Source organism: Chamaea fasciata, unplaced genomic scaffold, assembly GCF_029207755.1.
Source record: "Chamaea fasciata isolate MVZ Bird 193981 ecotype frontalis unplaced genomic scaffold, bChaFas1.0.hap1 SCAF_5, whole genome shotgun sequence".
Taxonomy (NCBI): domain Eukaryota; kingdom Metazoa; phylum Chordata; class Aves; order Passeriformes; family Sylviidae; genus Chamaea; species Chamaea fasciata.
The window spans coordinates 10,703,144-10,729,100 of record NW_027094090.1 but is presented as its reverse complement, the minus strand read 5'-3'; the positions used below and the strand labels follow the sequence as shown (position 1 = coordinate 10,729,100).

General features: G+C 38.1%; 1 protein-coding gene across 1 annotated transcript; it reads right to left on the bottom strand.

Annotated features, from left to right (window-relative positions):
* Positions 1-130: 130 nt before the first annotated feature.
* On the bottom strand, positions 131-24,765 carry GNAT3 (G protein subunit alpha transducin 3). Its single transcript, XM_066184538.1, has 8 exons — positions 24,648-24,765; positions 17,218-17,260; positions 13,002-13,143; positions 9,412-9,569; positions 5,551-5,679; positions 1,379-1,508; positions 1,030-1,183; positions 131-321 (listed from the first exon to the last, which is right to left on the bottom strand). The coding sequence occupies exons 1-8, from the start codon at positions 24,763-24,765 to the stop codon at positions 131-133; spliced, it is 1,065 nt and encodes a 354-aa protein (XP_066040635.1).
* Positions 24,766-25,957: the final 1,192 nt, after the last annotated feature.

Here is a 25,957-nt window from a genome sequence, read left to right as displayed (position 1 = left end):
CAACTGATGCTAATGGGTGCCTAATTGATATTTTTTCTTACCTAGAAGATTTTTTAAAATTATTATTTCAGTCAGCGCATCAGATGAAGAGAGGAAAGTGGACTGAAGTTCTGAACAACAGAATGAATGGTTAGAAAAGCCCACAGTCTTTCAGATTTTCTTTGATTATTATGTCTGTGACTGCATCAAAAACAAATTTGACATTCTGGGTGTCTGTGGCACAGGTCAAGTGACAATATATCTCTTTATCCTGTTTTCTTATGTTCAAGTCTAGAAATTGTTTCTTGATGTAATTTGCAGCATCTTCAAATGTGTTTTGTCCTAGTGGAAAGAAAAGGAAAAAACAAAAGAAGACACATTTTGACTGGTACATCCTCATAACTGCAAAGAGACAAGAAATAATGTTTTCTGCCTTTTTTTTTCTTTCTTTCTATTTTAATTAATTTAATGCATTAGGTATGAAAACTTTGTATCTTAACTGGTTTTTCTGTGGTAATTTCTGACACAGCCTTATAAATTCTCTTGCATCAGCTGGGAACATCTGGTGGTTTTTAATTTCCAGTAGATATTTTTGTATGTCACAGTAGACTACTGTGACATACAAAAAGAGACGGACTTCCATTATGGAATGAGTTCTTAAAATAGGGACAAAGGTCTTGGATTCAGTTATGGTGTGTGTGTGAGTGGTAAGACACTGACTTGTACTGAAATATTGGCTGAGTCCACCACAGCATCCTTCAGCCATCTGAAACTTTTAGTTTGCTCAGCTTCCTCTACCACCAATGGACAGAAATAAGCATCTCCAGGAAGAGAAATGAACCCACTCAATGATAAGCGTGGTGAGTAGGTGAGATGAGTCGAATTCTGGCTCTGTCTGTCTCACATCATTCTTTCATGAGAAGATGCTCAGATAAGGGGTTTAATATTTAAAGGCTTATATATAGGTGACATGAGTCAAAGTCTAAGTCTTTAATGCATAGCCTACATTAAACATCTGAATGTGTTTTCTCCTGAACACTCCAAACTCACCATTATATTCAGGAAAGCAGATATTCAGGTGAACTTTGGTTATTTTCTCTTGAAAGAGGTCTTTTTTGTTCAGGAACAGCACAATGGAAGTGGCTGCAAAGCACTTATGGTTGCAGATGCTGTTGAACAGATGAAGGCTTTCATGCATTCTGTTCTGTTGAGGTGCAAAAGATAAACATGAGACTAACAAATCTCATTGCCATATGTCATTTTTACTGCAATGCTCTTTACTGGAAAGAACCAATACAGTGTAATAGCCTTTAAATGGTTATCAGAGAATGAGGATGTACCATCAGGGAGTACATTAAAACCTAGAAGTAAAAAGGGCTGTTTGTCTATTCTGACTCACCACTTCTTTATCTTCCACCAGAACCATGTCATAGGCACTGAGTGCAGCACAGAATATGATGCAAGTAACTCCTTCAAAGCAGTGAATCCACTTTTTTCTCTCTGATCGTTGTCCACCCACATCAAACATCCTTTGCAGAAAAAAAAAAATAACATATGTACAATGTAAAGCACTAATAAGGATGTAGTCATACTTTTAAGGCACAGAGTTCAAATGGAGATGAATGGCAAATATCCAACTTTTCCAAATATTGGTCTGTTTCTACTCCAACAGGTCAAGGAGTGCTGTGTATTGTTACTCATGACTTTGCAGTGGGTATAAAATGAAATAAAAAGGCTCAAATACTTGCCTGTAGGATTAATACTCAGTACTTTCATGCGGCACTTTGTGTTGAGGAAGTGGGGCTCAGTGCAAGACTAAGACTTGCAAGACAGGATTTATTTAGGGCAGAGTTCTGAGACCCTCAAATTCAGTGTCATTTACTACTTCATGGTTTTGCTTGCAGTGAACTGACATGTAGACCAAGACATGTGACTAAAGGCCAGTCACACACTTACCCCTGGTTGGGCATGAATAGATGTTGCCATCTGCTCACTGCCCTGGAGTGATCACTGAGCTCACAACACAACCTGCATCACACCTTTGGAGGTGTGATGTGCTCATGTGCTGCTCTTAAGCAGCAATTCCTGGAGTGTAGGAATCCCTGCCTTTGTACATCAGGAACTGTAGGGCTGTCCTTCTTTGCAATAATTTCCTTTCCCTTTTGCCAGGAATTGCTACTACCTTTGGGTAGTGTCATATAAACTTTATATGGACTCTCTATGGGATCCAAAGCCAGCTGGGCACACCTAGCTGGGACCTAGTTAGGGCCCTTAGCCCTGGCTTCCAAAACTCCCACTCACATTTGCAGTTCTTCAGTGTTAAGGGCTAGGGCTTTTTTTCACTGTTTTTCTGAAAGAAAAGGTGATGAACTTGAAGATTTTTCAAGTGCATTAGAAAGCAGGGAAAACATAAAAAATCAAATTTATCCTGCCCTTAGGTTTTCTGTTTCCTAGTGTGCATGATGACTTTTCCCTCTGCTGCCTGCTGTTGAACTTAATACTGTAAAACTTAATCCCCTGTTGGATTACCCCTTACTTCAAGAATATGCATTAGATCTCTGGATCCTGCAGTATTTGAAAATTAAACATAACTTAATTCTTATAGCAATGAATATAATGGAATTCAGCAAGAAACAATCATGTCAGTAGTAAACAGAACAAGAATAATTTGTTACTGCAACATTATTTTTTGCAGGATCTTAATCCTTTGCTTCCTTCACCATCACCAATGCAGTTGATGTTTAAAAAGGTTATTTTTTATAATTTTTTCATCCTCAGAAAGAATGAAACCCTTTCCAATGCTCATAATGCTGAGGAGTAATCAATTTTTTTTTTCTGGTACATTTAATCTTTTTTCTTATTGGGTGTCTATAAAAGTGAATTATTTTGGAAATTGGAAAATTGTTGTGGAGCAAGATATTGATAATAATAATGGCATTCTTCTAAGCATATCTTCACTGAGTTCAGAAGGTCTACTGAAGACTGGGGTCAGCATTAATAAAGTATCTTGACTTTTACCTCTGATTAGTATTCAAAAGTCACCTATAATTACAGGTCTTTCTTGATTTGTGGTGTATAATTCTGAAATCAGGATTAAGGCAGGAAAAAAAAATTAAAAAGCTTCAAAATTTAATCTTCAGGACAGTTTTATTTCAGTATACATAATCATGTGAATCAGTATTCACTTCCTATGAGCTCTTTGAATATCCATCAGAAGTCAGTTAAAAAGGACAATACCAAGGCCAGAGGTAATGCTTATGGGCAGTTTTTGTTGTACTAACCTTAATTTGCTTTTCTCTTCTCAGCCCAGGACTTAACACATGCACATGTTAAACCAAAGTCCCTTCTTAAGTGGTAGAGAATGAGGTGATGTTATTTTACCAAGATAGTAAAAGTTAATCTAGAAATCTCTGTATTTTCCCGGACCTGCTCTTGAAAAACTTAGCTGCAGATACAGAATTAGCTACATACTCATTCAGTGGTACACACAGGAGGCCTGAAGATTAAAATAAAGCTTGCCTGATTTCAGTCAAACTCTTCCTACCACACGCATAGAAAGGACACTAGAAGAGGACCTGTGAAGATCAGACCTCCTTTGAAAAACATTTAAATATGTTCTGAGGTCTAAGTCAACATTAGCGAAATAAATTGAAAGGCACACAGAAGCTAAAGTGCACTAAACCAGCAAAGTAACCACTAAGCAAGGAGCAAATAAAAACTGATGTTTTCTGTGAAACTGTAATTCAGTTCCCTGGAGCAGTACAGGGATTTAGGCTTTTATTGCACAGATACAAAATGTTTTCTGTCTCATTCAGTTCAGTAAAAGGACAAGTGTTTAGTAAATGAGGCATCTGTTCATGGGTTTTTGCATCCATGTATGTCTTGTGACCTGAAACCGCATCAGAAAATCACCCAAAACTCACTCTGAATGCGTAAGTGCTCCCCTCTTCATAGATGTTTCAATAGTACTTATCAAACTTGGTGCAGAGACATCAGGATCCTCCAGCTGTTTGGCATTTCCATGGCAATGCTCAGTAGCAGTACCTGGCTTGTTAACATGGATTTATAATTATTCTGTACCACTTTAGAAGCTCAAGTCCCTCAGACTCCTTTGTGGTGATTTTACCTAATATTACACAACTGCCTGAAACCACCAGTGAATTCACTCACATAACACTACTGTGGTGCACAGCAGAGAGGGTAAAAATACCACTCAGAGGGGGGTTTGTGTTTGTGGTGGCATTAAGAGCCTTTATCCCTTTTGCAGACACTCAGGTAACTAAACTCCCAGTTGTGCTGCATTTCAGCTAGACCCAAACACCAACACTGCTGATACTCTCATACCAGGACTCATAACGTCCATGTCAACAAGGATTTCCCTCTGGTGGTTTCTTTCTCCACCCTGAATTTATTTCTTACATGAACTATGGTTACAACTGAAGGCATTCAAATTTCCAATGCACAAAGCTGTCTGGAAATACATTAATCAGAGAAAAAGCAGATGATGTCTGTGACATTGCACTGTGGTATTTGTGAGCATCTCATGAATTTTCATGAGTTATCAGAATATTGATAGATGATAATAATTTATTTGTGAGACATCTACTTCAGGACATCATTTTGTGTGTGAAATCTCTGTTGTGTTAGAGCATCTCTGTGGTAGCATAGATGGTTTGGGGAATGCTTAATTGGCACATGAGGAGATAAAAGGAGCCCAATGAAAAATGTAAAAGTTATAATCCTCATGCTTTATAAATCTGTCTGTCTCTACAGGCAGTTTCTTGTCTAGACTGCATTCTTCAATATGCGCCCCAGCCTTTAAATTAAGAATTAAATGGATTTCAGTCCACAGAGAAAAGCATTATAGAACACTGAAACGATAATAATTCATTCAAATCCATTTTTATGTGCAATTAGATGCTTTTAATTGGTTCACCAAGCATAACTAGATCTTGAATATCTGAAAGTGTAAAATAATTCAGTCAAATTTCTCAGAGGCATTATTTTCAAAATTTTTTCTGAACATTTTGGTTTTCATCTTAAATGAGTATAAAGACATGAATTGATAATACTGAAATTTCCCATTGGAGAGAATTTTCATTTGTTTGTTTGGGATTTTTTTGTTGTTTTTGCCAACTGTAGTGCATTTCAGTGCTAACAGCAGTTATTTCACTTCTCAAAAGAAGAGTGAAAAGTTGAGAGTGCGTGTAAATTGGTAGACATCAAATGCTTTTTGTGTGCTCTTCAGGACATTTAAGTACACAAATTTCATAAATGTCTCAATTATTCAAACAGCAGAATAAAACTAAAGCTTTTTAGACATTTACATACGCAAAAATGTCCTTTTAGTACCCAGTGTTCTGTGACCTGCTTATAATGGTCCATTTTATGCTCAAAGTTGCAGTACTGATAATAAAATATCTTGCTTTTTCAGCAGTGTAAAAATGTTTAATAAGACTGGATTCAATGATCTCACAATGATAGCACCTGTGTTATAGTAAGACAATACCTGTGAAAAAAATACTTAAGAAAAATAAACCCCAAGAATACTTTAAAATATTACTTTCATACCTGAAGTTTAAATCCTTGAAAGAAAACTGAGTCTCTATAATCCCAGTTGTCTGCACCCGGGAGTGCAGGACATCTTGCTCAGTAGGAACATAGTCTGGCATTGCCAACCTGTCCAAATCGTTGAGGTAACTAGGGAGAGTAAGAGAGAAATGATGGTTGGTGAATTCAAAAAGTGAAATGTCCATTACATAATCACTCCACACTGAGCCACTTTTAAACATGTTATCTAAATTACACGTTTAAATACAATACTATCGGTTTTTATACAACTGAGTTCCCCAATTCAGAGCCTACTCTTTTTTTTTTTTTCCCTTATATATAGAAGTGTAATTCAGTTGCACATAATATGTATCTTTCTGAGAATTGCAGCTAAGGAAAATCCTTACTTTCCTTGGGGATGCTTGAAAACCACCTTGTCAGCAAATGGGTTTTGGCTATTTTCTCTCAGCAAGTGGGATTTGCTACCTCAGGGGAAGAACCACAAGCATCCTGTAGAAGCAGATTCATGAGGAATCATCTCAGCCTGTCAGACTGGTTGCAACAGCATTTTCCTTACTAAGTGAACAAGATATTTTGGGGGAATTCACTTTTAAGGGCTGTTTTCCCTGTAGACCTCTCAATTTACAAGAAGGTACACAGTGATTTTAAAAAATATATTTTTTAGTCAAAATCAAAAGCTTCAATGAAGCTGAGGATCCCCTGGATTAGTATTCTGACAAGCCCTTGAAAAAACTGTGTAGTGTCTGTTTTTGTTTCTGATATACAGAGATCAAATCTGCATTATATGTGGACCCAAACCAGATCTTTGAAGCACGTTTTTTGTCCAACATTTCTCCTGTCACTTCTAGGGGCAGACAGATTTCTTTAAGTGGCTGGGCAGAGCCTCTGAATCCTACTGGCTGCTCTGGGAATCTGACAAAAGGAAAAGAAAAGGTGATGCCTGAGTAACTTCCTGCATTTTAGCTACTAATATTCAAATAAAGACCAAAGCCAAAAGCAAGAATCTGCACAACAGCTGAAGTGTTTTCAGTGTCCAGTTGGCATCTTCCTATTTGTGGCCTTGTGTGTCTGACAAACAAAACACTGTGTCTCTAATGTCTATTAGGCTCCGTGTCTTCTTTTTTCATCTCTACACTAAGTGTGCCCAGCAGGAAGTTCTGCTGCTCAGTTTAAGCAGAATCTTCCAAAAGAAGCCTCACAGATCATCATCCTTGTGTGCAATATTTAATAGATTTGTAAGTTAAAAAAAAAAAAAAAAAGAAAGAAATGAAATAAAAATTTAAAAAGCTAGGGTCTTTCATTTGAGTATTTCCACATAGTGTTTGGAAGTGGGATTTTCCTACTTTAAGTTGAATAAACTGTATCCAGTTTGCAAGGGGTTTTGAACTTGATCTTGGTAATTCAATGTTTTCCCAGTATTATAGCTCTGTTTCTCTGAGTAGGGCCTGAGGCCAACTCATCTCAGCTCACCTTTGTGGAAGGCAGAAACAAAAGACTTTTTGCTATTTATAAGGCATGTAAGCACTAAAAAAACCACTTGAATATGAAATGAAGTTCTGATAGTTCTTAGCCACAAGTGCCTAAATTCAATTCAACACAGCCAATTGTAATTGCATAAAAAATTAGACCAAGTCAATTATCTAGTTAAAGGAGCAGGAGGCAATTTTAGGCTTTTCCCAGAGCCATAGGCAGCTCCAAGGGGAGACTGCAGACCATCTCTTCACTGGGAAAGGAGGGAATGGAAATTGGTAGGTCAGTAAATGCTGATCCTTCCTTGGCTTGGATGAGGTGACAGGACTCCTACCCTGAGAGGAAAATGACTGAGCTAGCAAGATGCACCATGTACTACTGGCAGCTGTACAATGACAGGGAAAGTCACAATTTATCATCCTAATCTTGCCCTTCCATACCCATCGTTCTGGTTTAAAACAGAATTATTTCCAGTTCTAAGGGAGAAAATCCAGCCAAATTTGACAAAGAGGGAATTTTTCTATTATTCAGGAGATAGTATTTTTTTCAATTAAAACACATAAAGGAAAAGCAGTGATCTAACTTCATTAGCATGAATTAATAATGAAAAATGTCAGAGAAGATAACCTCTTCAGAAAGTCAGAGTTTACACATTATTAATCAGTATTCTGATTCACAGGCACTGAAAAACAGGGTTTTGGGTTTAAAGGAAATTGAACTGCGGCATTAGATGGTTGATTGACTGTAGCTGACTCTGACTTGATCATTAGAAGCCCAGCAGCAAGGGCAAATATTAAGTTAATTTTAATGGTTCAGAGCCAAAGGCTAGAATTTTACAACCATCAGGTACCAAAAGATGAAGACAGAGAAGCAAGATTTTCAAGAAATTAGCAGAAATGTTCAAGCAGATGAAACATATCACTGTAGTTGTTTTTAATGTAGGTCTAGAAATAAATAGTTACTACAGACACAATCTATATTAACCTCCTTAAATACTCAAACCTATTGCGAGTTAAAAACAAACAATAACACTGGGAGGGAATTGATTTAGGTTCTTCTGTCTTCTTGGTAGACTACAAAACCTAATTTGCCAGGCAGAGTGTACACAAGAGTGTTAACTGGTAAACAGGGTTTAAATTCTATTTTGTAAATTTAAGAGGTAGTTTTCCTTTTACTTATTATGACTAGCTTGTTCTGAACTTTCAGTGGGAATGGCAGTGGAACCTGTCAGAAGGGGTACGTTAGAAAAAAAATTGCTCTGTACCATTTTATAAAAATACAAGGCTGCTATAAAATACTGTCAAATCAGGCACAAATCAACACAGGCAATATTTTTCTTTGTTTAGGACTCTTGCAAAAGGTTTTCATTCTTGTTTGGAAGATATAAAGATATGAAAATTTTCAGGATTTTCTCTGCACTATATCTACAATTATTGAACTGCCTTCAGCTTGCCTCCTGAAGTCCAACATTGTTTGGAAAGGAGAAAGCCGTGCCTTTCTTTTCCTGCCTTGTAAAAGGGACACCCAACACCTTGGAAGGCTTTACTCTGCAGGTGCCCTCAGCCTGTAGGAGGAGCTCCAGGAGCGGGGAAACCTCCAGGTCTCAGCAGATGGACCTCGGCTGGAACCTCTGGACCTCTGTCCCAGGTCTGGAGTCAGATTTGAGCACTCTCGAAAGACTTTGACCCAGTGACACCTCCCTCCATGGCCCTGTATGAGCTGAGAAGACAGCCAAGCAGGGCAGGAGCCTGCAAGAACAGCTGCAGAAGCAGCCAAGCCAGGGACTCCTGAAAAGTCTGAAATCACTAACTACATCTGGGGTAAGTGGTGTGCCCCAGCTGCATGGTGATCCTTGGTGGGGTTGGGCTTGAGTAGCCCCAGTCAGCCCCCTGCTTATCTGTCTGGCACCTCCCGGGGCTCAGAAAGGGAACTGGGCCTGTCGGGTTGGAGCTGCAGCACCCCTGGTCCAGCTGCGGTGGTAATGGCCCAGAGAACATCTGTCCATGCAGCTGGGTTAGTTTAGAGAAAAGTTTTTATAGTTTCCTCCTGACTTCTATTTAGCATCTTGCAAGATGTACCAAGCATCACTCTAGGTAAAACCTAAGCTGTTTCAAGTCACCTTTCCCTCATTTTGTCAATCTTAGAAATATTCAGAGGGAGAATACACCTTTTTTTTTTTTTTTTTTTTTAACCCATTGAAACAAACTCACAGAAACAAACTGTTTCTGAAACCTTGATTTCACTAGTTTCCTCCAATTTCTGGCATACTATAAACCTTAGCAACCCCCTCATTTTTCAGGTTAACAAGCCATGATTTCCCCAGGCCGTTCTGCGTGGGGCACAGTTACTGTTGCAGCAGGATCCAGCTGCTCAGCAGCTGGTGTCACCTACTAGGCCGCCGAGTCGCTGAGCTGGTACTCGGCCGCCCTGGCAAAGCAGGCCTGCGTCCCGCTGTCACACCACAGCTGCTTGATGAGCCCCACCAGCTCAGCGGACATGCTGCCATCCTCCAGAGTTGTTGCCATGGCACACAGCTTCCTTTCGTCTTCCTAAAAAGAGATTTCAGTAAATATTGTGCGAACGCGCTGTGCCCCTTCACCTCCTCGAAGATGTGCTTAGTTTATAATGAGTTGCAAGGGCAAAATTTCTCATTTTCTCTGTTTTTTGTCAGGTTGCTGTACTGGCCTGTGCATGTAAACATCCTTTTACAAGCTCACTTCCCTTTAGGTAGTGGCCAAGGTTAGGCTGAAATTGTGATGCACAGAGTTTTCATCTTTTTATTGTTTTGTTTTGTCCATATGAGGGGTCAGTTTCATCTTGCCATAAGCATTCACAAATCGTCCAACTTGGATGGAAGGTTTTTATATTAAGAGACAGTAATAGGGTATCCAAAATTAAATTTAAAAGGCCGTTTAAATCTAAAACTCATTATAACTATATCAATGCAGAAATCTATATTTAAAGGTGCTTTTGAATGTGTTTGTAAGAAAAAGATTCTAGCTTTAGACCCTAGTAAGAAATGTGACAAAGTGAATATAACTAGTGAATGCATTTCCCATATGTGGGGAAGAAGAAACCTGTACAGAAAAAAACCCCAAATATTTAAAATAAATTACTCTGTAACTTCTTCCTTTCATAGTTAAATAAAAATTATTTTGAATAGTCTATTTCATTAAAAATATTTTCAGTAGTTAACAGCTTAGGAATTTACTGTAAATAAAGAGCATGATTAAAATAGTTATTTGATACACTGCTACAGCAAGGGATAATTATAGAACCTAATTCCTTCCTAGTTGTAGAAGTAGACAACTCAAGTGACTTGCAGTCAATAGTTGCAAAAGTATAAACAGGTTCTGGCAGACACTGTTTTGGCAGGGATTATGTTTTATTCAAAACGAGGAAGCATCTTCACAAAAAATTTTAACATTTATTTTAAGAATGTGCTATATCTTTATGTCTCAAGAGAAGCTGCAGTTTATGGAAACTTTATAAAAGACAGAGACAGATCAAAAATTAAACACTGCATTTTTTTCTGAAAGAGAACTTGAGTAGGCATGGAGAAAAAAAAAGAAATTGAGTAGGCACGGAGAAAAAAAAAAAGCAAAAATGGGTGAAATAACCACTAGAAATTTGCCTTCACTGGAACGAGGGAGGAAGACAGCAGGATAATTGTCCTTCTGCATCAAACAACACCAGCTCCATTTACACCCCCATCCCCTCCTGCAGTGCTGGGATCAGCAGAAGCCAGTCACGCTCTCTCGCGTGTGCCCTGTGTTGGTCTCCAGGGTGCACACTTGTTCAGCTGCAAGATAAGGGCTGGAATGTTCTCTGCTTCCAGATATGACATATCACGGAATGATTACAGCTATCCACCTACCAGGCTGGATTTCTAGGTTGAATGGCCTACAGTGAGAAGCCTTGAGCTCAGAGTCGCTAGGTATAGAGGGTAAATGTTCATTGATTATCATGCAAAAGGTGGCAAACATGGATTTTGGTACTTACATAATAAAGGAAGATAGCAGCGGATTAAATTTATCACAATACATATTTGTACAATTTTTTGTTTCTTTCTGGCATTTAAAAAGACTTCAGATGATTTTCATACTAAAAATAGATTGGAATGTTTTAGAAAGAAAAAATTACCTTGCTCCCCAGAACAGATGTTCTTTAAATTAAGTGCTAAGGCCTTTTCCATACCAGTAAGATTTGCAGGCAGACTCAGAACATGGATAAGCACCTTGCTTTTGGGACTAAGATAATCCCAGTCCTTGAACTAGATGACTTTGAGCAGCTAAATCTGGGCCAGAACACGCAGCAAGAGCAAAGTCCAGCTGAAATCAAAACTTATATCAAAACAACTCACGCTTATCAATGGCTTATGATTTTATGGGAAATATGAGCTAAGTTTTTGGAGGTTTTTGGAAGAAAAGGCAATGCTTAGTGGCAATTCAAATAAATGTGACCAAAAATTCTATTTTTTCTAAAAATCACATCCAGGTTTCTCTTCTGTCATTCTGGGGGAAAAAAAAGACAGGCACTGCAAACATTCTATACAGATGTATTCAACTGTGTTCCTAGAGGTCTATTCTGCAATGCCAGCAAGAGTGAGCTGACTGCTATAAATGATAAACTTACAAAAGCTGTATTTTCTGCCTTTGGTTATATTTAATGCTAAGAAATGGACTGGGATATTTAACAAGTTCTCTGTGCTGTGAAGTCCCTTGAAAAGTCTGTCTATGAAACTGGCATAGAGTGAGCCTGTACAGATATCTCAGAAGATTTTCCAGGGTTGAGAAAAGAGACTGAAATGCTGGGGCACAGGGAGAACATATCTCAGTAGCAGGTGGCAGAGTCTGCACCACATAGTGGATATCTGTGCTGAGCCAGACAGGACCTGTGGCCAGTGCTGCAAGGTCCAACTGTAGCCGTGACTTGGGCCATGCAGGGTGGTTGATGGCTCCTTATGCAGTACAGCACATTAACATTGCCCTGTTTTCTGTGTACTGCTTTTGGACCTTGTTACATTTGTTTGAATATCTTGCATTCATAGAAAATATTTAATTTCTGTTTTGACAAAAGCCAGTATGAGCTTTAGTAACCTCTTAAGATTTTGTTTATCATTTTTTAGGTCAAAGTACCACATGACATGATAATGAAATGTAGACTTCTGGAACAAGTAAAGCTCTTTCAGATAAGCAGATGTTATTCTCTCCAAGATAAACCTTGAGGGATTAGGTAGAATTTGCCAAAACAGGAATCAACTGATATTCTGACAGGCATTTAAGAAATTCTCAGCAAGATCTGAATTACAGGCTAACAGACTAAATCATTGCATGGAAAAGAAAAGCTTTTTCTTTATTTCTATCTATGAAAATTCAGCATGATTGACAGAAGATAACAGGTCGTCTTCCTGTGGCTTTGCCTCCTTGTGCCTGTGCAGAGGATTGTTGACTGTGTCAGGAATGTTGGACTCCGCTTCCCTGTGGTGCCAGTGTTCCAGATCTCCCAACAGGGAGGTCTCTGCTCCAGGAGCAATGACAGATTGAAATGCTCCCAATATGTCTACATGACTACTCCTTACATGGCTGAACCCCAAGGTTTGGTTATAAAAGGAATATATTTTTTAAATTTCCCAATAGCAATAAAATAAGTGACTAAGCAGCTAAGAAAACTAAGCTGTGGTGTTTTTATTTTGGGGTTTTTTTCTGTTTTTTTTTTTTTTTTAATGTCTTTGCAACTCAAACATTTCTTTTGTAGTATTCAAAATGGGAGTTTATTCAAAGGTCAGTCCTCATACATCAGTTTTGAGAAAACAAAAATAAGTAAGGACATTTTGTCGCATGTAACTGAAATGGTACTCCGTTTCCACTGTCATAAAGGACATACCAGATCCACTTTATTCTACTAGTCTCTACTTTTATATTACCAAAAAAAAAAAAGTGTTCCAATGCCTATTTCGAGAGAAAGGGTGTCATACTCACAATTCTAGCAGGGTTTCCATAACTGATTCCTAACTTAGTCATTGCTTTCACAATAGCCAGGATAGACTGTACTGCGTTACTGTAAACGATAGGTCTGAACTCCACGCGTTCCTCATAGGTGAAACCATCTTTATGAATGATCCTGGTGAAAAAAAAACAACAAAAGGCTTTTGGGATACATTTGAAAAAGAAAGTAATGGAAAGTTCGATCAGGTGCTTTTGTGGTCAGTGTGAGAAAGAGCTGAATCCATCTGGCCTTTGGAAAAGCCTTTTTCAATGGTTGATCTGCCTATTCTGCTAGAACAGGAAACCGGCAGTTTTTGTCAATGTGAAGTTAATAGTATGCACCCAGTGTGAGTGAATAGATGCTGTTTTTCCTCTTGCAGGTTGATCTAAAACAAGGTATGAGTCTAGAACAGGCGCCAGGTCCATCCCTGGAGATATAGGGCAAGATGCATTTCTGTACTTATGTCCCATATGTTTTATATCGGAAACTACAATATTATCATGGGCTGGCTTTGTTTGTTCAATCACTCTGATTTTTATCCAGAATCTTACCTAGATAGAAAAATTATTGGAAAAAATATTTCAACTATGGCAGGCACTTATCAAGAAAACAAACAAAAAAATTATATTTCTTTGTGCATCAGCTACAGTTTATAGCTATAGCAAGGTCTGATCTCCAGGCTTTGGAGACATACATTTTACTCCAGAGGGTAAAGAGACTTAGTAATCTAACTTCAGTAATCTAATTCTGACAGAGGAATTAGAATTTCATAATCCTCCTTGACTAGAGAACGGCATGTGGTTAAAGTTCTCCAAGTCAGTATGCAGATTATATCATGTCTTACAGACATCTTTTTCCATGAGTTGTGAAAAAGGCTGAAATCTTCACTCACTTTGTCCTGGTCTGCTCTCAATGAACAGACATCGAACTGCTTTGGCTGCTGGAACCAAGGCACTATTCTTCCTCACCTCAGCTGGTCAGAGATGAAGGCTATTAAATACAGAATTTCTGGGCTTTGGGGTTTGGTGTTTTACCCTATCTTGCCTGAGATACACTCAGAGGATAGCTACCTAAGTGGCCAAACCATCCCTGTCAGAAAATCATTCACTCACATACACACACAAAACTCAGATGACAACTGACGTGTCTTAACATCTCTCTGATTTATGGCTGTCAGAAAACTCTAAAGTTGCATTCCTGTGCCTGTAGGAATAGCATTAGTAGGGAAAAAAAGGCTCTCCAAAATGTTTTCCCAGTCACTTATAGATCAGGAAACTCTATGAACTCTCTTTTGAAGCTTTGGTTTTAGTTTTTTTTCTTTGAATGCTGTTTTCATCAAGAATTCAAATGAATTCTGCAAGATTCTAAGGCGTCCTATTGAACTTGGGAGAAAGAAAAAAAAAAAAGGAGCTCATGGAGCAGAGACTACCCCCCCCATTTTACGGATGCAGTCTTCTGAGACTTTCATTCACAACAGCAGGGCTTCTCATCAGATAGATGGCTTTGATTCAGTCTCAACAGGCATGATGAGTTACCAAATATTTTGCTTCCTGCTTTTCATTCACTGAAATGTTTGTAGAAGCTTCATATTGCTAAATAAGAGAACAGCACAGAGATACACAACTTGGTTTTAAAAAAGCCAGATCGCACATTGGAAATTATGCAGTTAGAAGCACAGAGCTCCAGAGATTTCTTTTTTTCTGTTTAGTAACTTTCATAACCATCCTCATCTTTTTATGCTGCAAGGGCCTTGCAGCATACCTATATTTTGAGTATCAGAAGATATTTTTTAAAGCTTAGTAGATGGATATAATTTTGATTAGGACTGAAAAAAAAGGGATTTGTTAATTAGAAAATTATGTTATTATTTAAAAAATTACTATGATTTTTCTGGAAACTGCATTTTCAGCAAAATTATTTCTTTTGTAAGCAGCTAACGGTGTTCTTTAGAAAATTTTATGTTTCACTGAAAAAAATTAACCAATATTGGGGGTTTCAACTGAAAAAAACCCTTAAAAAAGTCCTTGGTTGTGACAGAAGGATGACATTTTATATGAAAAAAACATAATTTTTGTGAACAGTTTTCCTGTAAAATAATTCATTTTTGTGATCAATTTGACAGCTCATAAATGCACAAGTCTTCAAATATAACTCTAAGCTTTGGAGTGTTCTCCTCCTCCTCCATGCTGTTAAAGCTTATCAGCCTTCCTAAAGTGCTCAGTTCACAGGAATATTTTCAATCTGCTCCTGCTTGGGGAACCAGTGAGCACAACACACCTCAATGGTTTGCTGAGTAGGGAGGGTCTCCTGAATGGAACTCAAGCCAGAAATAAATCTATCTACTATTTAACTGGAAAAAAAAAAAAGTTAGCAAAGTATTTGGTGGATGGTTCTGAATCTGCATTATTACAAAATGAATTGCGTAAATAGTAGAAATTTGTTCTTATAACATAATGTTTTTTACTTAACTCTTTGAAATGCTTTTGTGAAGGTAAATAGGTAGGGGAACTTAAGTTCAGAATAGTATTACTTATTTCATAAACAGGTTGCCTGATTTCTACACAGGAAGAGATTGATGCTGACAAATTGGGATCAAATCTAAACAGCTACAATCCCTGTGTATTTTTTTCTGTATTTGGACAGGTTTAGGAATCAAACCTGCACCTCCCAATGAAAATAAGACTAGACAGAACAGCAATATTTTATCAGGTTGCACAGTAAAGGAGGACATTTGCCATCAGTGTAAGTATGGTCCCTTGAATTTTGGTGGATTATTAATTTAAACCAGATACATAATTAGCATTTTGGCTACTCTTAAAAAAAAAAAAGGTATGAATTTAGTTGTAACCTGTTTTACTATATATGAAAAAAGGGAAGTGAATGAAGTTCTGGACTTCAATCTGTGAGGCACCTTGTGCACTTTGAACAAACGACTACAAATATTCTTGCAGTAGATTTATGATGTACCCACAGTATCTCTGTCAACAGATAGTCAGTCCAAATTCAAACAGAGATTTCTGCGTATGAACTTGTACAGCCTGAGATTTTTTCCAAATTGATTACTGCACCAAAACTTTTTGTGCTGACAATTTTCTTACTAAAACCAGTTCTTACATCTGTCCCTACCCATGGTATCATGGGTGGCTGCTGATCCCTGTGCAGGCTCGTGGTTAAATATGTTCTCCCCTGGCCTGTGGGAGACCTTTTAAACCTCAACAGGAGATCTGGAGACCAAGAATGATCTATAGCGGCCAATTTGGGGGAAAAAACAATGAAATAAACCAACCAAACAAACAAAGACAAAAAAACCCCCCAAAACCAAACAAAAAAACTCCCCAAAAACAACAACAACAACAAAAACCCAATATACCACCCCCCAAAAAAACCAAACCAAACCAAAAAAAACCTAACAAAACAAACAAACAAACAAAAAAACCCACCCACACAAAAAAAACCCCAAACAAACAAACAAACAAAACAACAACAACAAAAAAAAACACCCAGGAAGAAACCCCACTCTGTTCTATGGTACAATTTTGATATTTTCTTATGAAATACAGTGAAATCAATGAAATTAATAGGAGAGATGGTTCACACCGAGTGGAATTAAACTGTGGAACTACTTTCTGTAGAATGCTGCTAGTTTATTGCATGTAGGATGCATTTAGGATGTTGTTAGCACATGTAGGATGTTGTTAGTTTGCAAGAGAAGATCTGGGGATAGATGTGAATTAACTGAGGGCTACTCTAGAGGCAGAGTGGTTCTGTCTCCAGTTCAAGATGGTTCCCAAGCCACAGATCATCAGTTACTGCCAGGGTATCCAGCACAAGTGTGTTGGCTTGGCTGGCCTGATGATCTGCAAACATCATTCATTGGCATCTGCTGGAGACAGGGTCTGCCAGGTGGATCAGCCGTCCCTGCCTGTCTCACACAGTCACATTCTCACCTCCCACCAAAACCAAGGAAGTAGATTCCCTGGTCCCATGGGCCCAGTGTATGATTTGGTCATTCAGATTTGACTACCAATCCACCTGTGTGTCTCAGACACTAGGTGATTTACTTTATAGTGCGTTTGAATGGAAACTTGATTTGAATGATGTTTCTTTGCATTTTATTCAAATAAGCATAAACATTCTAATACGACTAGCTAGACAGCTTATACGACAAATGCCAAGTCCAACAGTTGATATGCATATTCAGATACTTACTTCATTTGCTTTACAATAGTGCTCTTTCCTGACTCTCCAGCACCTGCAGAAGAGGAGTGTTGAGAAGATATGATTGATAGATGAATAAGAAGCAAGTATTAAAAATAACTCTCTGGAACACAGAATTTTCTATGAAGAGAAGTACAAATGTCTTAGTTTCTCATTTTACTCTGTATAAACCCTCCCTAATGTCCATTTGGATTTAAAAAGAACAAAGTCTGGGTAGAAGTATTAATACTGAAAAGGAAAGGGACACTTAAAAAGAAGTGAATATGCAGTCAATTAAAGGAAATTACAGAATTTTTAATCAGCAAGTAAATAAAATATGGATAATATTTTGATTTCATCTCTGGCAGATGGGCATGAAAACATGAACAAAGTACAGTCTCTGATAGTGTCCCATTTATTACCTGATTTGTAGCTGCTCTTTTAGTGTGTATTATGACCTTTTGTAAGTCAAGTGAGCCAGCTCCGTGCCCTTTATCCTGCTTCCATGAGCAACTGGAAAACCAGATTGTAAAGACCTACATGTGGTCTAGCTCATGATGCAAAGGCAGCACATGAGCAAAAGTCTTGACACTGGTTTTATTGGGTTTTTTGTTTGTTTTGTTTTGTGGGTTTTTTGTTTGTTTGTTTGTTTGTTTGTTTTGTTTTTTTTGCGGGGGGTTTTTGGGGTTTTTTTGTCAGTTCCTCTGCCATGAGGTGTTGTGACTGGAAGTCGGAAACATGAAGAGCAGTGCACCAGTTCCACCTTGAAAATGATTCTGCAGGGAAACCCCACAGCTGCTGAGGAGGTGCAGACATTTGCTTACACAGTCAGTCAAAGAACTAGGGCATAGGTTTAGCCAGATTATGTACTATTAATCTGCCTTCTTATCTCATGGAAATTGAGTAATCACAATGCAAAGTGTCTCCTTTTCAAATCAGCACGAGTGACTATGATCTCCGGTCAATGAGAGTGATGAGCGTTGCAAGAGTTGCCAATAAAGAGGTGGATTTTGAAAGCACCTGAAAAGAGGATTTAACTTTGTGAATCCACGGGACAGAGAATATGCTGGTCCTCACAAGACACCCCAAGAATCACACCTGTGCCTGGAAGCATTGTCCAAAGACTTAAACTCTGCAGGTTTGGTACTGTGACCACTTCCCTGAGGAGCCTGTTCCAGTGCCCAACAACCCTCTGGGTGAAGACTCTTTTCCCAATAACCAACCTAAATCTTCCCTGACACCACTTCATGCTCTTTCTTTGAGTCCTGCCACTGATCTTGAAGTGTTTAGTACTTGGCCCTCTGTCTCCCCTCATGAGGCTGTTGAAGACTGCAATGAGATCTCCCCTCAGTCTTCTCCAGGCTGAAGAGATCTCAACTTCTCCTCATAACAATTCCCCTCCTGACCCTTCACCATCCTCCTGAACCTCCTTTGGATGCTCTCTAATAACTTAATGGCTTTTTATCTTGTGATGCCAAAAACTGCACACAGGACTAAATATTTGCCAGATTTTTAGGAAACTTAACTATTCATTTCCAGAATTTGTGCTCTCTTTCCTGGGTGGTGATGCTGTGCCTGAATCCCCCAGGACAACGCTGGCCCTCCTGGCTGCCAGGACACTGCTGACTCATGTTCAGCTTTCCACGGACCAGGACCCCCAGGTGCCTTTCCCCAGAACTGCTGTCCAGCCTCTCATTCCCCAGTCTGTCTGTACATCTAGAGTTGCCCTGTCCTGTGTGCAGAATCCAGCACTTTCCCTGGTTGAACTTCATATGGTTGGTGGTTGCCCATTTCTAATTTGTTGAGATCTCTCAGCAGGGCCTCTCTGCCCGGGAGGGAATTGACAGCTCATCCAAATTTATTTTTGTTGAGAAATTTCCTCAGTAGTCCTACAAGTCCAGCATTTAAGACAATGGGGAAGAGAAGCAGGCTGAGGATGGAGCCCAGTGGAACCCCACCAGTGTCAGGTCCCCAGCCTGATGTCCCCCCATTCACTGTAACTTTTGTGCCTGACCTGTGAACCAGTTGCTCTCCCATCGTGTAACTCGGTTAGCCAGCTCTGAGCTGGACATTTTATCCAGAAGGATCTCATGAGAGAAAGTATCAAAAGCTCTGCTGAAGTACAAAAAGATTCATCACAGCTTTTCTCTTTGCAGGTTACTTTTTCCCTCATGGTATGGTGTCAAATACATCTGAAAAAACCAAAATCCAAGGCCTAGGTTTTTTAACCAAGGACTTCTCAGTAAATGGAACAAACTGATTACAGATTTTTCAAACACATTCTGTAAAGGTAACAGTATTCAAATGACAGGGATTAATTTACTCAAATGAATCGCAAAAGACAGTAAACCATACTCAAAGCATTTTCTGAAACCCATAATGCGAATGGTGGAAAGTACGAGAGAAAAACAAGCCCATGCAAAATGGGCTGATGCTGCCATCTGCCACAGTTTGGAAAAAATGCAAATTTGTTGTAGATGATTTATTAAATTTCAGTGGCCATCTGAAGAATTTGGTAAAACCCTGTCAGAAAGGTAGTGTTTGCTACACCTTTTGTAGGGAAGAGAGGAGGCTGTACTGAGAATTCCTACGTTCACCTCATGGAAAAATCCTAGGAAACATAATATAGAAATTAACTTCTCTTCCAGACTTGAAAGACAGTGTTAAAATAGAGTGAGAGGCATAATTTATGTATTTTGGATGCATTTTTCTACCTCTGCTCATCTTTAATTTATGATCCAATAATGCTTTTTTCTAAACAACAGATGACTTTCAGACTTTGGCTTCACCATTTAGTATCATCTCAGTTGTAGCAGCATTGGAAGTGGGTCAGGAATAATTTTCTTTGCTCCTACTTTTTTTATTCGTTCCCTTCACCATGTAACCTCCTCCTTTAGCCAGTTCCTGTTGTGGAAGACCAGGGATAAGGCTGAATTTCCACCTGCTGCAGTGGATTTCTACTTAGTGTCAAAAGTGCATCACAAGTGATCTAATGTGATGACACAGGGAGCTGAAGGCATCTTTTTCAAGCCCAGATTTTCTGAATCGTAGAAAAGACCTTAGGACAAACAGTCTTGTCCTGAAACTCAGAAAGAACTTAATTAGAGTTTTGAAAAACTCTGTCAGCTGTGAAGATTTATAGCTCCACCTGAACAGGCACAAGTGATAATAAGTCATCGCCATATTTTATATTTTGCATATTTAAGATCCAGCTTAAATTTACTCTCATTTCTGTCTCTATTTTCTTGACATGGATAACTGGAGAGAGAACACTGGCAAAAAAGTCCCAGTCAATGCCTGAAACTCTGGCACTGTTCCTGGGAGCTGAAAGATGTTCCCACTGCCAGTAACACTGACTTTTCTTCCCAGAGGTCACCTCCACCACAACACAGGGCGTGCCACATTCACCCAAAGTGAGGTGCTGAACTCTGGCTTGCTGTAGCCTGCATCTCTTCTTGCTTTGGGTATTTAGAGCTGCATCCCACCATGTCCCAAGCCTGCCATGGTTCTGGACATCCTGGGACTGAAGAGCAGGCTCAGGAAGAACGGTCCTGAAGCAAGGCTGCAAAGGAACTTCCTCCCAGCAGCTTGACACAAATCTGCCTCCTGCTCTGGGAGTGCTCAGCCTCTTCCCTGCAGGACAGTATGGCACATAGAGAGAGCAGAAATAGAGGAAAAAACATGGGTGTCTTGAAACCCAGTGAGAACCTCACAAATTCAAGGGGAAACAGAACTCGGGCCCTTAGCTTTGATTTGATATTGTTGTTTTTTCTGAGCAGAATTTGTTTGAATAGTTGTGAAGAGTACAAGCTTTCAAGATTAGCATCTGCTGAGTCGTTGAAGAAGGTTCTTATATATTAAGGTGCTTTTGTGTCTCAGATAAAGAATTATTATCTCTTTACAGTTATTATCTAAGTGGAAGGAAAAGTTTAGTTTCGAAAATTTTCCAGAATTAAACATAAGGATTTAAAAACCCCCTGCTGAATACTTTGTTTAAAACCTGTCAGAAAACCCGCTGACAATGACATAAATCAGCAAGAAAATATTCAAATAAAATCAGAAAATGTTTCACGCCCCTGCCTGAGCTTTGTCTGTGCCATTCAGAGCTCTGGAAATTTTGAATTAGAATGGAAATCATATCTTCATGGTCCTCTTATGAGGCTCAACAAACTTTGTCTATGACAGAAAGAAACTTGAGAAAAAAATTCTAAGATCTAACCCTCTTGAGAGACCAAAGTCCTTAAATACTGCCCCACCATCTAAAAACAAAGTCAGTGTTTTCCCATCAATGGGATTATTGGGCTCTCTTTGTGCCCAAAGCCTATGTTTGCAGGTTAGGTGTTAATAACAGGAAGTTAAGCTTCAGTACTACAGTAACTGATTCATTTAACTGGTGTTAAGTATAAATTTCTACATTCGGATTACCCACCAGAGACCTTCTATAATCAATCTGTGTAGAGAAATATTTGCTACAAATACTAATCCAAATAGCTTCAGTTTCTGTTCCCCTGAAGTAGATATTGAAATTAAATTGTGTGAGTTGTGCCCCAAAAGGGAGTAAAGTGAGATGAGGATGTTCAGCCAGTTCCGTTGAGGGTGGATTTTTTCCTAACAGTGGAAACTGTAGACAATGAGACATGGAGTAATACTTTGAAAATAAATAAGTCAAAATTTTAATGATTGTTTAAACTGACCCTAAGCTCTTATTTCGATGAAACATCACTGTGAGCATCAGCTATTCTGGCTGTATTTGGAGTGTGCACTGTACTTTGCACAGATATAAATTGAAAGCTGGTATCCCACAAAGCATGTAAACCACAGGTGATGTGGCCGGCCAGATACAGCCCTGATACAAAGGAAATGAAACTTTCACCTTGGAGTTTGTTCCAGACTCATAAAGAAAACTGATCTTTTTGAAGTATAAATGTGTAGAGACCAGATTTGTGGACATTTTGGGGGATGGGATGGCTCTGACTGCATGGGAACACCTAGCAGAGAGGACTTAACAGTCTTGGCTCCTGGCCAGCCTTTGAGGAACGTCAGAAAGTGATGGAATTTCCCTCCTCCCCCAGTTTATATCTGCATGCCCTATAAACTGTAAATCATCTCAACCCAGATAGTGTATCTGCCCGGCGGGTCAGAGAACTTGACATAAACAAACATGGTGCCTTTTCTTCTGAATATAATTTCTATTCTTTGTAAAAGGATATACTGGAGGCTGTAGAGACACCACACTAGATTTTAAAAAAATCCTCTCAGAAAAGAGTCAGAATACACTGTTTTTTTTTACATTTTAAGTGTAAGGAAAAAAGTGATTACACTGAAAAGCTTATGATATACATCTCATTTTTTTTCTGAGTATTTTCAACCAACCTGCCTATTACAAAAAGAAATTATGACATCTGTACTGAAATAGAAAGGCACCATAAAGTCTGACTGAACAGAAAGCTAAGACTAGGTAGGACTAGGCTGGCTTAAACAGAACTGCCTTTGATTTATGAAGTCTAAAATTTGTATAATTTCTGATGTCACCTTAGACATGTGGAAAGATAAAAGGTACAAGTCTGAACACAGTAGATTTAATCCTTTCCTACCTGGCCATTTCACACAGCCCCTAGAGAAGGGATGATATGGTGCCCCTTCTGCACATTGCTTCAGTACCTCTGGTTCCACATGCTCCAGAGACACTTTCACTCTGGTAGTGCAATAGGCTACAGATACAGTTTATTCACCTCTCATTTTTTTTAAGAACAAGAAAATTTAAGTTATTAAGATTTTTTTTTTGTCTCCTCAATATGTTTTTTTATGAAGACTTTCTGATCAATTTTTCAGGAGGAGAAAAGCCTTCTGAAACATTACCAACTGAAAAATTTGAATTTTTATCCTGTGTGACGTGAGTAAAGGAAGATATTCTAAAAATCTATAAAGAAGTATTTAAGAACCAAACTATCATGTTGTCTCATGCAAAAAGTGCTTGGGTAGCTAATGAAACTGAAACTGTTCAGGTTGGAAATGAACATAATAGAAGTCTTTTTCATGTAGCTTGCCTTGAATTTCAAAATATTTTACTAGAAGTATCTCAAGACTGATATTAATTGTGTCAGAAGAAGACTGATTATATACATTAGGAAACATTTAAAACTAAAGTCCTTAATACTAAATGCATACATATGTTCAGTGGGGGGAGTAATTTACTTGGTGTCCTGCTGTAAAACGGCCTTCAGTAATACTGTAAGGGCATAAAAGCTTGAAGATAAAACTGCTTAATTTATAAAGTCCTCTTTATCTGGAAAATTCCTCTTTATCCTATACATTCCTCTTAAAGGATTTCTTACTTTTTCCTCATGGATAAGGTTGGATAAGGTCAAAGACAGGATGCTGAATTAGATGGATCCTGGTTCTAACTCAGTGTCCCAATTTCTTTTTGTAACAAGAAATTATTATTATTTGAGAAACCTGCATTTTCTTCTCTTATTTATTTTTGATTAATCATTGTTTGATTTTTTACAGATATAAATAGACCTTTTTCATAAAATAGAGAACAACAGGGTTGATTTACTTTATCTAAGGGATGTAGTTTAGTCTGAATAAATTTCAGTTTAAAAGCATTTGCAAGAACTGCAGTTACAAGAAAGACAAAAAGATAAACACTTCAATGATCAAAGACTGTTCTTCTACTCATTGGCAGAAACCACTGTTAACTTTTACAAGAGGCTGTTAGAAGCAAAGTATTAAGAAAGTGGTGGTGTTAATGTGCTCTCAGATGTTTCTTGCAAGCTACACAGTACCATGGGAAAAAAAGGACAAGTATAAAGTCGTATCAAGAAAAATAATGTCCTTTTTTTGCCATTACAGCCTGTGTCTGCTAATAAATTGATCATAGTGGGGATTTGAAGTAGTAGCTTGTTAGAATATTTATCTGCATTCATCTGAGTAGTTTTCATTCCACTCTCCATTATGCACTACAAAAAAAGCCATTCTAAATCACTTTCTGCTTCTTTAAAAAATAGAATGAAATTCTTTGCAAGACAAAAAATATCAATATCTTGTGACACCTGTGGATTTTTTATGTAACCACTTATCTTAATCTCCCTGCAAATAAATGAGTATAGATCCATGGAAAAAGGAGATAAGTGTGCTATGTTCTGTGTAAGTTTGTATCATAACATCTATTCTAACGGCAAGTTCTCATTTCTCAAACATATTCAAAGTCAAGGATTTAGAACATTTAAAATTGAATACATGCAGTGACACAGACATTTCCACCCTGTTCCTTGTGACTTCATGAGTGACCACAATCAGAAAATATTTTAAACATATATTACAGAATTGTCTTCACATAAAATAGTGAGAGGTGAGAAATTCACTGTACTGAAATGTAATTCCAGAGAAAGATAACCCCTTAATGGAAAAGCATTATGAGCAATTTTTATTCTATTTACCCAACAGTAGCAGTTTGACTGTCCTGGCTTCCCTCTCTGCATCTTCCTGGAGCTTCTTTTCCAGTTCTCTGGATCTCCTGGCCGACTCCTTGCTTTCTGAACTGGCTCCACTGCCCATCTTGAGGCATTAAAAATTCTCTTTATTCGGCTGATTTACTTCTTAACAGGCCAGTTGCTTTAATTCAGAAGGACAACCATCAGTGCTAAAAGAAAATTTTAAAATCCCATTTGACCTCTCTGGTCAGCCTTCAAATCCAATGGTCCTTTTTCACCTGCCACATGACCCGGAGATGCTGTAGTCCAGCATTTACATAGGAACACAAAGAGGAGGTATAATGATGTCATAGAATTAAAGTTATCCATTCCAGATCAAACCAAGGTATGCATAGATCTGTCTTCTTGTTCAAGGAGGTTTTGTTTCACACGCGCAAAAAAAAAAGTGCTAAATGTCTTGAAAAAGGATTGGAAATAACTATAGAGTAAAATTTTCAACTTGTGAAGTAGTATGCATGCCCTGAGGCAAAAAACTCAGCATTTACATTTTTTGGTTTTCATTTTTCTCAGTGGTCATAGCTCTAAATATATGTATCCTATATTTTCAAATGACAGAATTTGAATTTACATAGTAAAGACATTTTTGATTTATTATTTTGATTTATTAACTAGTGTGTGGGATGTTCACTGCATTTTCATATTATGGCAAGTACATTTTTATTCTTCGAATGGTAAAGGACACCTTACAGTAATTTGTAATATCTTTGTAATATTTTTGTACAGACATTCTTTGGTTAAGGTCAGAGTCTTCGCCATTTTTTAAAATTATTTCATTAGTAGTTACCAGTTTTGGCTGAAAGCACCACACCTCCTCTTATGTAAGAAAGGACACAGGTCAGATTCTCCCCACAGATGTAATACTTCCATCTTAGTCTCTTCATAGTGCAATTGTATTATAGAAATGTTTTATGTGATATGATCGAAATATTACTTGGTGTGTGGTGTCAGCAGTATATTGAGAAAATATATCTGCTGTAATACTGTTATAGTGTGGCAGTGAAAAAGTGTAGAATTACTGTCAGACCTAAAAGATAAAAATAGATTTCTTTCCCTTTCTCTTCAGATTAAGGATTTAAATTAAATAAATCTCATCAGTGTGAAAGACTATAATTCATTCTAGACTGGTACTTATTCACTCTATAAAGTATTTTGTTTATACAAAAAGCATAGACGTGAAATATTACAATTCTACTATTATTCACTTATACTAGTTAATAATGCTCTAACTTCACAGTATGTAAATATATAAGGTTCAG

Excerpts from the sequence above, each read along its gene's own strand:
- GNAT3 (XM_066184538.1), bottom strand. The coding sequence starts at position 24,765 with ATGGGCAGTGGAGCCAGTTCAGAAAGCAAGGAGTCGGCCAGGAGATCC. Across the intron at positions 17,261-24,647 it reads AGTCAAACTGCTACTGTTGG|GTGCTGGAGAGTCAGGAAAG; the intron begins GTAAATAGAATA and ends CCTCTTCTGCAG. Across the intron at positions 9,570-13,001 it reads ATGGAAACCCTGCTAGAATT|GAAGACGAAAGGAAGCTGTG; the intron begins GTGAGTATGACA and ends ATCTCTTTTTAG.